At 40.8% G+C, this 14902-nt stretch overlaps 1 protein-coding gene across 4 annotated transcripts in view; it reads right to left on the bottom strand.

Moving 5' to 3' along the window:
* Positions 1–14902, bottom strand: part of dync2h1 (dynein cytoplasmic 2 heavy chain 1) — a 230996-nt gene that overhangs the window by 143326 nt on the left and 72768 nt on the right. For all 4 annotated transcript variants that reach the window (XM_090218892.1, XM_036961599.2, XM_036961601.2 and 1 more), the window contains exons 57-59: positions 8689–8826; positions 6332–6445; positions 5538–5698 (exon numbers count right to left, since the gene is read on the bottom strand). In XM_090218892.1, coding sequence (XP_090075018.1) covers positions 5538–5698; positions 6332–6445; positions 8689–8826 — 413 coding nt within the window. The remainder of the gene's footprint in view (positions 1–5537; positions 5699–6331; positions 6446–8688; positions 8827–14902) is intronic.

Raw genomic sequence — 14902 nt, forward strand, 5'->3', positions numbered from 1 at the left:
GTTCTCTCAGACACTTCCTCTAGAATGGCTTGCAGACTAATGAGTGTTACTAATGACTACAACAAGCCATTTAACAGAATAGACTACGGATGGACACACACACACTGACAGAATACACTACAGATGGACACACATACACTGACAGAATACACTACAGATGGACACACACACTGACAGAATACACTACAGATGGACACACACACTGACAGAATACACTACAGATGGACACACACACACTGACAGAATACACTATGGATGGACACACACACACTGACAGAATACACTATGGTTGGACACACACACACAAACACTGACAGAATACACTATGGATGGACACACACACACACTGACAGAATACATTATGGATGGACACACACACACACACTGACAGAATACACTATGGTTGGACACACACACAAACACTGACAGAATACACTATGGATGGACACACACACACACTGACAGAATACATTATGGATGGACACACACACACACACTGACAGAATACGCTACGGTTGGACACACACACAGACAGAATACACTACGGATGGACACACACACAGACAGAATACACTATGGACACACACAGACAGAATACACTATGGAAACACACAGACAGAATACACTATGGAAACACACAGACAGAATACACTATGGACACACACAGACAGAATACACTATGGACACACACAGACAGAATACACTATGGACACACACAGACAGAATACACTATGGACACACACTGACAGAATACACTATGGACACACACTGACAGAATACACTATGGACACACACTGACAGAATACACTATGGACACACACTGACAGAATACACTATGGACACACACTGACAGAATACACTATGGACACACACAGACAGAATACACTATGGACACACACAGACAGAATACACTATGGACACACACAGACAGAATACACTATGGACACACACACAGACAGAATACACTATGGACACACACTGACAGAATACACTATGGACACACACTGACTGCTGTCTGGTCCTACTAAAAGATTGACAGAGAAGTGAAAAATAATTCCTGTCCCGTCTTGCCAATTTTGCACCTGTACTGTCCTGTTCCCGCAACAGATCTATAACCCCGGAACGTTCCTGTCCCTTCCAGACAACAATCAATCCCGTCCTGTCCCGTGCTCATTTATGCGCACAGAAGTATAGTACCAGTCAAAAGTTTGGACACACCTACTCAATCAAGGGTTTTTCTTTATTTTTACGATTTTCGCCATTGTAGAATAATAGTGAAGACATCAAAACTATGAAATAACACAAAGAATCATGCAGTAACCAAAAATGTGTTTAACAAATCAAAATACATTTTATATTTGAGATTCTTCAAAGTAGCCACCCTTTGCCTTGATGACAGCTTGCACACTCTTGGCATTCTCTCAACCAGCTTCATGAAGTAGTCACCTGGAATGCATTTCAATTAACAGGTGTGCCTTGTTCAAAGTTAATTTGTGGAATTTCTTTACTTCTTAAAGCGTTTGAGCCAATCAATTGTTTGAGCCAATCAGAAGATAGCCCTATTTGGTAAAAGACGAAGTCCATATTATGGCAAGAACAGCTCAAATAAGAAGACAAACGACAGTCCATCATTACTTTAAGACATGAAGGTCAGTCAATCCGGAAAATTTGAAGAACTTTTAAAGTTTCTTCAAGTGCAGTCGCAAAAACCATCAAGCGCTATGATGAAACTGGCTCTCATGAGGACCGCCACAGGAAAGGAAGACCCAGAGTTACCTCTGCTGCAGAGGATAAGTTCATTAAAGTTACCAGCCTCAGAAATTTCAGCCAAATAAATGCATCACAGAGTTCAAGTAACAGACACATCTCAACATCAACTGTTCAGAGGAGAATGTGTATTTACCTGTATTTACCTGTATTTACCTAGGCAAGTCAGTTAAGACCAAATTCTTATTGTCAATGACAGCCTAGGAACAGTGGGTTTTTAATTAATTAATTCATTAATTTTTAATGAATTTATTTGCAAATTATGGTGGAAAATAAGTTTTTGGTCAATAACAAAAGTTTATCTCAATACTTTGTTATATACCCTTTGTTGGCAATGACAGAGGTCAAACGTTTTCTGTAAGTCTTCACACACTGTTGCTGGTATTTTGGCCCATTCCTCCATGCAGATATCCTCTAGAGCAGTGATGTTTTGGGGCTGTTGCTGGGCAACACGGACTTTCAACTCCCTCCAAAGATTTTCGATGGGGTTGAGATCTGGAGACCGACTAGACCACTCTAGGACCTTGAGATGCTTCTTACGGGCGGTGTGTTTGGGATCATTGTCATGCTGAAAGACCCAGCCACGTTTCATCTTCAATGCCCTTGCTGATGGAAGGAGGTTTTCACTCAAAATCTCACGATACATGGCCCCATTCATTCTTTCCTTTACACGGATCAGTCGTCCTGGTCCCTTTGCAGAAAAACAGCGGCAAAGCATGATGTTTCCACCCCCATGCTTCACAGTAGGTATGGTGTTCTTTGGATGCAACTCAGCATTATTTGTCCTCCAAACACGACGAGTTGAGTTTTTACCAAAAAGTTATATTTTGGTTTCATCTGACCATATGACATTCTCCCAATCCTCTTCTGGATCATCCAAATGCTCTCCAGCAAACTTCAGACGGGCCTGGACATGTACTGGCTTAAGCAGGAGGACACGTCTGGCACTGCAGGATTTGAGTCCCTGGCGGCGTAGTGTGTTACTGATGGTAGGCTTTGTTACTTTGGTCCCAGCTCTCTGCAGGTCATTCACTAGGTCCCCCCGTGTGGTTCTGGGATTTTTGCTCACCGTTCTTGTGATCATTTTAACCCCACAGGGTGATCTTGCGTGGAGCCCCAGATCGAGGGAGATTATCAGTGGTCTTGTATGTCTTCCATTTCCTAATAATTGCTCCCACAGATGATTTCTTCAAACCAAACTGCTTACCTATTACAGATTCAGTCTTCCCAGCCTGGTGCAGGTCTACAATTTTGTTTCTGGTGTCCTTTGACAGCTCTTTGGTCTTGGCCATAGTGGAGTTTGGAGTGTGACTGTTTGAGGTTGTGGACAGGTGTCTTTTATACTGATAACAAGTTCAAACAGGTGACTTTAATACAGGCAACGAGTGAAGGACAGAGGAGCCTCTTAAAGAAGAAGTTACAGGTCTGTGAGAGCCAGAAATCTTGCTTGTTTGTAGGTGACCAAACACTTATTTTCTACCATCATTTGCAAATAAATTCATTAAAAATCATACAATGTGATTTTCTGGATTTTTTCTTCTCATTTTGTCTGTCATAGTTGTGTACCTATGATGAAAATTACAGGCCTCTCATCTTTTTAAGTGGGAGAACTTGCACAATTGGTGGCTGACTAAATACTTTTTTATCCCACTGTATGTGGGAACTCCTTCAAGATTGTTGGGAAAGCCTTCCAGGTGAAGTTGTTTGAGAGAATGCCAAGAGCGTGCAAAGCTGTCATCAAGGCAAAGGGTGGCTACATTCCATATGTGTTATTATTAGACTGTAAACTCTCCTTCCAGACTCACATTAAACATCTCCAACCCAAAATCAAATCTAGAATTGGCTTCCTATTTCGCAACAAAGTATCCTTTACTCATGCTGCCAAACATACCCTCGTAAAACTGACTATCCTACCAATCCTCGACTTTGGCAATGTCATTTACAAAATAGCCTCCAACACTCTACTCAACAAGTTGGATGCAGTCTATCACAGTGCCATCCGTTTTGACACCAAAGCCCCATATACTACCCACCACTGCGGCCTGTACGCTCTCGTTGGCTGGCCCTCGCTTCATACTCGTCGCCAAACCCACTGGCTCCAGGTCATCTATAAGTCTTTGCTAAGTAAAGCACCACCTTATCTCAGCTCACTGGTCACCATAGCATCACCCACCCGTAGCATGCGCTCCAGTAGGTATATTTCACTGGTCATCGCCAAAGCCAATTCCACCTTTCCTTCCAGTTCTCTGCTGCCAATGACTGGAATGAAGTGCAAAAATCACTGAAGCTGGAGACCCATATCTCCCTCACTAACTTTAAGCATCAGCAGTCAGAGCAGCTTACCGATCATTGCACCTGTACACAGCACATCTGTAAATAGCCCAACCAACTACCTCATCCCCATATTGTTCTTTTTTTTTGCTCCTTTGCACCCCAGTATTTCTACTTGCACATTTATCTTCTGCACATATATCACTCCAGTGTTAAATTGCTAAACTGTCATTATTTTGCCACTATGGCCTATTTATTGCCTTACCTCCCTAATCTTAATACATTTGCACACACTGTATATAGATTTTTCTATTGTGTTATTGACTGTACGTTTGTTTATCCCATGTGTAGCTCTGTTGTTTTTGTCGCACAGCTTTGCTTTATCTTGGCCAGGTCGCAGTTGTAAATGAGAACATGTTCTCAACTGGCCTACCTGGATAAATAAAGTATATATAAAATTAAATAAAAAACATTCAATTCATAGTTTTGATGTTTTCACTATTATTGTACAATGTAGAAAATAGTGAAAATAAAGAAAAACTCTTGAATGAGTAGGTGTGTCCAAACTTTTGACTGGTACTGTATGTAGGCTATTGTGTTTGTTTAGAAATTATTGAAAATAATTGGTGTAACTAACTCAGGTTTGTAGGCTTCCTTGCTTGCACACGCTTTTTCAGTTCTGCCCACACATTTTCTATAGGATTGAGGTCAGAGCTTTGTGATGGCCACTCCAATACGTTGACTTTGTTGTCCTTAAGCTATGTTGCCACAACTTTGGAAGTATGCTTAGGGTCATTGTCCATTTGGAAGACCCATTTGCGACCAAGCTTTAACTTCCTGACTGATGTCTTGAGATGTTGCTTCAATATATCCCCATAATGTGTCATCCACATAATGTTTCTTCCTCATGCCATCTATTTTGTGAAGTGCACCACTCCCTCCTGCAGCAAAGACCCCCCACAACATGATGCTGCTACCCCCACAACATGATGCTGCCACCCCCGTGCTTCACGGTTGGGATGGTGTTCTTCTTCCACAACATGATGCTGCCACCCCCGTGCTTCACGGTTGGGATGGTGTTCTTCGGCTTGTAAGCCTCCCCCTTTTTCCTTCAAACATAATGATGGTCATTATGGCCAAACAGTTCTTTGTTTCATCAGACCAGAGGACATTTCTCCAAAAAGTATTTTTTTATGGCGGTTTTGGAGCACTGGCTTCTTCCTTGCTGAGCGACCTTTCAGGTGATGTCATTAAGGGAAACGTTTTACTGTGGATATAGATACTTTTGTACCTGTTTTCTCCAGCATCTTCACAAAGTCCTTTGCTGTTGTTCTGGGATTGATTTGCACTTTTCACACATACACACTCTCTCTCTCTCTCTGTATCACTCTTCTAGTTTTATCTCCCTAAATCTCTCTTTCACTAAACATCTAGTTCTCTCTCCCTCTCCTTTCCTCCCCATTCCTCCCTACCTCCTTTCCTCCCTCCGCATCTCTCACCTCTTCATGCTGACCCAGGAGGTATCGAAGATGCCCATGAGTCGCAGTACCCCCTCCAGGATGTCTCTGATAACGTCAGGAGGCATCCTCAGGGACCGGATCTCTGATAGAGACTCTGGCTTGATGTTCCCCACAGCTCGCTTAGCCTCATCCACCAGGGGCTACAGATAAACACACACACACACACAGATTAAACAAAGATCAGGTGTGTGAATGTGTCTGTGATTTGATGTTCCCTACAGCACACTCTGCCTTATCCAGGTTAAATGTAGGCCAGCTATGCTGTTGGACTATGGACAAAACCTGTGTTTGATTGTGTTGGTCGATCCAGTATCCTCTAAAACGACAGGTAAAACAACAGAGGTAAAACAACAGGGGTACAACAACAGAGGTAAGACAACAACAGAGGTAAGACAACAACAGAGGTAAGACAACAACAGAGGTAAGACAACAACAGAGGTAAGACAACAACAGAGGTAAGACAACAACAGAGGTAAGACAACAGGGGTACAACAACAGGGGTACAACAACAGGGGTACAACAACAGGTACACAACAACAGGGGTACAACAACAGGGGTACAACAACAGGTACACAACAACAGGGGTACAACAACAAGGGTACAACAACAGGGGTACAACAACAGGGGTACAACAACAGGGGTACAACAACAGGGGTACAACAACAGGGGTACAACAACACAGAGGTAAGACAAAATAAACAACAGAAACAACAGATAATACAGAGATGTGAATGTGGGGACATGTATTGTAAGGATATTCTGGTTGTATTCACCTGTACTTCTCTCAGCTCGTCGTCTATTTTCCCCTTCCTCTCTTCACACTTAGACACCTCCTGAGCAATCTTCCCTTTGATTTTCTCCATCTCAGTCTTCTGGTCACTGGCATTCTGAAACCCAGAACAAAGAGGGGAGGTGAGGAAGTGATGGAGTCCATTCTGGCTCAGGTGAAAGATGAGATAGAGGGAGGGAGACTGATTGGTAATGAAAAGTCATCGGAATCAAACAAATATCACATTTCTACCACGTCATTCTCTCACCTCATCCTCCCCGTCTCTTCCCATCCCTCCTCCCCTCAACCTCCTAATTTACCCCATCCCTCCTCCCCTCAACCTCCTAATTTACCCCCATCCCTCCTCCCCTCCACCTCCTAATTGACCCCATCCCTCCTCCCCTCCACCTCCCTGCCTCCTGTCTGCAGATACATGGGAGATTTGTTTCTGCCCGCAAGGACGCATCTGCCTCCAAATTACACACCCCAAACTCACACCCCTCATTCACTGACAGCTCAATTACAGTACCAGTCAAAAGTTTGGATACACCTACTCATTCAAGTGTTTATCTTTATTTTTACAATTTTCTACATTTTAGAACTATAGTGATGACATCAAAACTATGAAATAACACATATGGAATCATGCAGTAACCAAAAAAGTGTAAACAAATCAAAATATATTTAAATTTGAGATCCTTCAAAGTAGCCACCCTTTGCCTTGATGACAGCTTTGCACACTCTTGGCATTCTCTCAACCAGCTTCATGAGGTAGTCACAAAGAATGCATTTCAATTAACACGCATGCCTTGTTAAAAGTTCATTTGTGGAATGTAATTCCTTCTTAATGCGTTTGAGCCAATCAGTTGTGTTGTGACAAGGCAGGGTTTCTTCAAGTGCAGTCGCAAAAACCATCAAGCGCTATGATGAAACTGGCTCTCATGAGGACCTTCACAGGAAAGGAAGACCCAGAGTTACCTCTGCTGCAGAGGATAAATTCATTAGAGTTACCAGCCTCAGAAATTGCAGCCCAAATAAATGCGTCACAGAGTTCAAGTAACAGACACATCTCAACATCAACTGTTCAGAGGAGACTGTGTGAATCAGATCTTCATGGTTGAATTGCTTTAAAGAAATCACTACTAAAGGACACCAATAAGAAGAAGAGACTTGCTTGGCCCAAGAAACACGAGCAATGGACATTGATTTGAGATTTTTGGTTCCAAACACCGTGTCTCTGTGAGACGCAGAGTAGGTGAACCGATGATCTCCACATGTGTGGTTCCCACCGTGAAGCATGGAGGTGGTGGTGCTTTGCTGGTGACACTGTCAGTGATTTATTTAGAATTCAAGGCACACTTAACCAGCAAGACTGTGCAAATATGTCATAAAGGAAAAGGATGACTACTTTGAAGAATCTCAAATATAGAATATATTTTGATTTGTTTAACACTTTTTGGGTTACAGAGTGTTATGTGTTATTTCATAGATTTGATGTCTTCACTATTATTCTACAATGTAGAAAATAGTAAAAATAAAGGAAAACTCTTGAATGAGTAGGTGTCCAAACTTTTGACTGGTACTGAATGCTCTCCCTCTCTCTCTCTCTTTCCCTCCACCTCTGTGACTGAAGAAAAGATGGTGAGATATCTTCACTAATGAACAGAGCTTTCCCCAATACATCAACCCATCAGGGAGAAGAGGAAAGTGGAAGAAACAGAAAACATTAGCTATGAAGAATGAGGACACACTCACTCAAGCTATGCGGTAGAGCGTAGCAGGTAGAGAGAAGGGCAAAGACACAGAGAAAGTTTGGATGAAAAGTTGGTGCAAAACCTTAGCCTGAAGGAGATGGAAGTCCCTGTGGGGACCCCTGTCCCAGTATATCACTGCCACATCACAAGCCAGACAACACACAAACACACACACATTACAAACACACACACACACACACACACACACACACACACACACACACATTACAAACACACACACACACACACACACACATCTCTGGGATCTGAGGCTGGCGGGCCATACACGGTGGGCTTATGAATAATCAGGGTGAATTATGGGAGGAAAAATGAATAGCTGTCCGAGACAGAGAAGAGTGAGACAGAGAGAGACACAAAGAGAGAGAAAGAAGCTGTTATTAGAATCTGCTCAGCAGTTGTCACGGAAACGGCTTGGCGAATCGGACAGACCAGGCCTGTCACCGGAGGCTTAAAGAGTTGTCAAAGAGACTTGTCACACTCCACACACACCTACGCACAAAGACAGTTCATGCTCAGAGAAACAACTATACACAAATGTACAGGCACACTCCAATGTGCGTGCGCACACACACACACACATACACACCTGCATAGAGGTGGTGATCTCCTGCAGGGCTGAGTCTGCCTCCTGCTGTTTAGTCCTCAGCAGAGTGCTCTGCTCAGCGGCACGCCTCTTCAGCTCATCCACCAATGCCTTCGCTTCATTCAGCTTAGACACGCCCGCCTGGGGGGGGGAAAGCCAACCACATCAGATGTCACCGTTAGGTCTCATGATAGACTATATGTTCATTCAGCAGAGTGTTTCATCCTAAACAAGATAGTTAACACATACATCTGCTTATGCACTGCTTGCTGCAGGGAGTTTGTGTGTGAGCATTACTGTAAGTGAATGCTAAGTATGTGTATATGGTGTGTATATAGTGTGTGTGTATATAGTGTGTGTGTATATGGTGTGTATATAGTGTGTGTGTATATGGTGTGTATATAGTGTGTGTGTATATGGTGTGTATATAGTGTGTGTGTATATGGTGTGTATATAGAGTGTGTGTATATGGTGTGTGTTTAGTGTGTGTGTATATGGTGTGTATATAGTGTGTGTGTATATGGTGTGTATATAGTGGGTGTGTATATGGTGTGTATATAGTGTGTGTGTATATGGTGTGTATATAGTGTGTGTGTATATGGTGTGTATATAGTGTGTGTGTATATGGTGTGTATATAGAGTGTGTGTATATGGTGTGTGTTTAGTGTGTGTGTATATGGTGTGTGTATAGTGTGTGTGTATATGGTGTGTATATAGTGTGTGTGTATATGGTGTGTATATAGTGTGTGTGTATATGGTGTGTATATAGTGTGTGTGTATATGGTGTGTATATAGTCTGTGTGTATATGGTGTGTATATAGTGTGTGTGTATATGGTGTGTATATAGTGTGTGTGTATATGGTGTGTATATAGTGTGTGTGTATATGGTGTGTATATAGTGTGTGTGTATATGGTGTGTATATAGTGTGTGTGTATATGGTGTGTATATAGTGTGTGTGTATATGGTGTGTATATAGTGTGTGTGTATATGGTGTGTATATAGTGTGTGTGTATATGGTGTGTATATAGTGTGTGTGTATATGGTGTGTATATAGTGTGTGTGTATATGGTGTGTATATAGTGGGTGTGTATATGGTGTGTATATAGTGTGTGTGTATATGGTGTGTATATAGTGTGTGTGTGTATATGGTGTGTATATAGTGTGTGTGTATATGGTGTGTATATAGTGTGTGTGTATATGGTGTGTATATAGTGTGTGTGTATATGGTGTGTATATAGTGTGTGTGTATATGGTGTGTATATAGTGTGTGTGTATATGGTGTGTGTTTAGTGTGTGTGTATATGGTGTGTGTTTAGTGTGTGTGTATATGGTGTGTGTTTAGTGTGTGTGTATATGGTGTGTGTGTATATGGTGTGTATATGGTGTGTATATAGTGGGTGTGTATATGGTGTGTATATAGTGTGTGTGTATATGGTGTGTATATGGTGTGTGTTTAGTGTGTGTGTATATGGTGTGTGTTTAGTGTGTGTGTATATGGTGTGTATATAGTGGGTGTGTATATGGTGTGTATATAGTGTGTGTGTATATGGTGTGTATATAGTGTGTGTGTATATGGTGTGTATATAGTGTGTGTGTATATGGTGTGTGTTTAGTGTGTGTGTATATGGTGTGTATATAGTGTGTGTGTATATGGTGTGTATATAGTGTGTGTGTATATGGTGTGTGTTTAGTGTGTGTGTATATGGTGTGTATATAGTGTGTGTGTATATGGTGTGTATATAGTGGGTGTGTATATGGTGTGTATATAGTGTGTGTGTATATGGTGTGTGTTTAGTGTGTGTGTATATGGTGTGTATATAGTGTGTGTGTATATGGTGTGTGTTTAGTGTGTGTGTATATGGTGTGTATATAGTGTGTGTGTATATGGTGTGTATATAGTGTGTGTGTATATGGTGTGTGTTTAGTGTGTGTACACCACCATTCAAAAGTTTGGGTTCACTTAGAAATGTCCTTGTTTTCCATGAAAACATACATGAAATGAGTTGTAAAATGAATAGGAAATATAGTCAAGATGTTATAAATAAGTTAAAAATAATTAATTTTTAATTGATTTCGTTAAAGAATCCTCCATTTACAGCAATTACAGCCTTGCAGACCTTTGGAGTTCTAGTTGTCAATTTGTTGATGTAATCTGAAGAGATTTCACCCCATGCTTCCTGAAGTACCTCCCACAAGTTGGATTGTCTTGATGGGCACTTCTTACGTACCATACGGTCAAGCTGCTCCCACAACAGCTCAATAGGGTTGAGATCCGGTGACTGTGCTGGCCACTCCAATATAGACAGAATACCAGCTGACTGCTTCTTCCCTAAATAGTTTTAGCATAGTTTAGAGCTGTGCTTTGGGTCATTGTCCTGTTGTAGGAGGAAATTGGCTCCAATTAATCACTGCCCACAGGGTATGGCATAGCGTTGCAAAATGGAGTGATAGCCTTCCTTCTCAAGATCCCTTTTACCCTGAACAAATCTCCCACTTTACCACCAAAGAACCCCCAGACCATCACATTGCCTCCACCATGCTTGACAGATGGTGTCAGGCACTCCTCCAGCATCTTTTAATTTTTTCTGTGTCTCACAAATGTTCTTCTTTGTGAACCGAACACCTCAAACTTAGATTCGTCTGTCCATAACACTTTTTTCCAATCGTCCTCTGTCCAGTGTCTGTGTTCTTTTGCCCATCTTAATATTTAATTTTTATTGGCCAGTCTGAGATATGGCTTTTTCTTTGCAACTCTGCCTAGAAGGCCAAAAACCCAGAGTCTCCTCTTCACTGTTGACGTTGAGACTGGTGTTTTGCGGGTACTATTTAATGAAGCTGCCAGTTGAGGACTTGTGAGGCATCTGTTTCTCAAACTAGACACTCTAATGTACTTGTCCTCTTGCTCAGTTGTGTCCCGGGGCCTCCCACTCCTCTTTCCATTCTGGTTAGAGCCAGTTTGTCCTGTTCTGTGAAGGGAGTAGCATTGATCTTCAGTTTCTTGGCAATTTCTCGCATGGAATAGCCTTCATTTCTCAGAACAAGAATAGACTGACGAGTTTCAGAAGAAACTGTATTTAGTTTTCTACTGTATTGACTGCATGTTTGTTTTACTCGATGTGTAACTCTGTGTCGTTGTATGTGTCGAACTGCTTTGCTTTATCTTGGCCAGGTCGCAGTTGTAAATGAGAACTTGTTCTCAACTAGCCTACCTGGTTAAATAAAGGTGTTCTCAACTAGCCTACCTGGTTAAATAAAGGTGTTCTCAACTAGCCTACCTGGTTAAATAAAGGTGTTCTCAACTAGCCTACCTGGTTAAATAAAGGTGTTCTCAACTAGCCTACCTGGTTAAATAAAGGTGTTCTCAACTAGCCTACCTGGTTAAATAAAGGTGTTCTCAACTAGCCTACCTGGTTAAATAAAGGTGAAATAATTAGATTTTTTTTAAGTTATTTGTTTCTGGTCATTTTGAGCCTGTAATCGAACCCACAAATGCTGATGCTCCAGATACTCAGCTAGCCTAAAGAAGGCCAGTTTTAATGCTTCTTTAATCCAGTTTTCTGCTGTGCTAACATAATGATCAATTAGCCTTTTAAAATGATAAACCTGGATCAGCTAACACAATGTGCCATTGGAACACAGGAGTGATGGTTGCTGATAATGGTCCTCTGTACACCCATGTAGATATTCCATATTGTAGCCGTTTCCAGCTACAATAGTAATTTACAACATTAACAATGTCTACACTGTATTTCTGATCAATTTTATGTTATTTTAACGGACACATTTTCTTGCTTTTCTTTCAAAAAACAAGGACATTTCTAAGTGACCCCAAAATGTTGAATGATAGAGTATATAGTGTGTGTATATAGTGTTTGTTTCTAGTGTGTGTATATAGAGTGTGTAAATGTTGTGTGTATGTATATAGTGTTTGTAAATGTTGTGTGTGTATATAGTGTGTGTATATAGTGTTTGTAAATGTTGTGTGTGTATATGGTGTGTGTATATAGTGTTTGTTTATAGTGTGTGTATAAAGAGTGTGTGTATATAGTGTTTGTACATGTTGTGTGTGTATATAGTGTGTGTATATAGTGTTTGTAAATGTTGTGTGTATATGGTGTGTGTATATAGTGTGTGTATATAGTGTTTGTAAATGTTGTGTGTGTATATAGTGTTTGTTTATAGTGTGTGTATATAGAGTGTGTGTATATAGTGTTTGTAAATGTTGTGTGTGTATATGGTGTGTGTATATAGTGTGTGTATATAGTGTGTATATATAGTGTGTATATATAGTGTGTGTGTATATAGTGTTTGTAAATGTTGTGTGTATATGGTGTGTGTATATGGTGTGTGTATATAGTGTGTGTATATAGTGTTTGTAAATGTTGTGTGTGTATATAGTGTGTGTATATAGTGTGTGTATATAGTGTTTGTAAATGTTGTGTGTGTATATAGTGTGTGTATATAGTGTTTGTAAATGTTGTGTGTGTATATGGTGTGTGTGTATATAGTGTGTGTATATAGTGTTTGTAAATGTTGTGTGTGTATATAGTGTGTGTATATAGTGTTTATTACAAAACACAAGGAAGGGGTAACATTAAAGTATTAGAACATGAAGGACAAACAATACAGCATCAAGACACTCTCAAACATGTGTCAGTCTTTCTGCAACAGAGCCATCCTTATGTGTGAGGGTGCGTGTCATAGTTTCCTTTTTCACAATCTTGTAAAGCCCAAACCCTCCAAGTTCCCCAATAGCTGCCCCTCAACCATTCGAGACCCCTCCCACAGGCTCCTCAACCATTCGAGACCCCTCCCACAAACCCCTCAACCATTCGAGACCCCTCCCACAGACCCCTCAACCATTCGAGACCCCTCCCACAGACCCCTCAACCATTCGAGACCCCTCCCACAGACCCCTCCCCATTCGAGACCCCTCCCACACTTGTCTCCAATTCCACATACCAACCCAGCTTCCTTCAGCCCATCCCATCTATCTCTGCTGGCCACCCACTTCGTGTTTCTATGCAACACATATCTTTCACCTTTGCTATGATGTTTAACGTACAATTTCAATCTAATCGAATAGAATCTACAGATTGCGTGTTGAAGATAAATACTTTTACTAAGAGTATTGGTATATTAGTAATTGACTGACCCGGTCTCTCCAGATTTCCTAACAGTACTATTTCGAGGGTCAATTTTAGATCAGTGTTATGCATTTTCAGCCATTCCTGAACCTGAGACCAGAAACAGGCTACCTGAGGGCAACACCAAAACAAATGGTCTATTGATTCTGTATCCTCACAACAAAATCTGCAGAGCTTCGATGATTTTATGCCCCAAATATTCAACGTTTTGTTGGTGGCAAGAATTCTATATAATAATTTTAGCTGAAAAGCACGAAGTCTTGAATCTTGCGTTGTTTTATATATCAACTCATAATGTACCATGGAATCGGTACATCAAAAATCTCTTCCCAACTATTTTGCAATCTGTATGGCACAGGTGTCAACATCCTGGTCCTCAAATGAAACTGAAACTATACTTTCCAATTTATGCTATTTCTATTCCTACCAGTTTTGATCCTTTATATTGGGCAGACAGACCAGTTCCCTACCTCCCCCAGCTGCCACCCGCCTCCTCCAGTTTTGGGGCGATGCTGTAATCAATTGGTTGTACTCTTGGATTGAGCAGACCTTCCCGTACAATTCTGATAACTCCATGAAGGACATAACTCTACCATTACAATTTACAATATAATTTAAGAACCAAATTCCCTTTTCAAACATCTTTCCCATAAATACAGGTATTTTATCAACCAGCACATTTGAGTTCAGCCATAATATTTAATGTAATATTTAAAGTAATATCTTTTCAAGGAGATGAAATTGAAATTGTAGCCAGCTCTGCAATGCTTGTTTGAAAAAAAGTATCATTTTCAATTAATCGAAAATGAGACATGGCAATCTGGCAAAAAGGCAAAAAGGCCATTTTTAAATAATGGACGAGCTTTTCTTATTAATCTACTTGAAAACCATTTAGGGTTCAAATAAAACTTTTGAATGAGTGAAGCTTTTAGAGAGAGGTTTAAGTGCTTTTATATTTAATAATCTCAACCCACCCAATTCATATTCATTATATAGAAAGGCTCGTTTTATTTTGTCTGGTGTAGCGTCCCAGATAAAGCTATAAAGCTAAATATTATTTGCTCATATG

The sequence above is a fragment of the Oncorhynchus mykiss genome, chromosome 24, assembly GCF_057628025.1.
Source record: "Oncorhynchus mykiss isolate SJ-2025 chromosome 24, ASM5762802v1, whole genome shotgun sequence".
NCBI classification, from domain to species: Eukaryota; Metazoa; Chordata; class Actinopteri; order Salmoniformes; family Salmonidae; genus Oncorhynchus; species Oncorhynchus mykiss.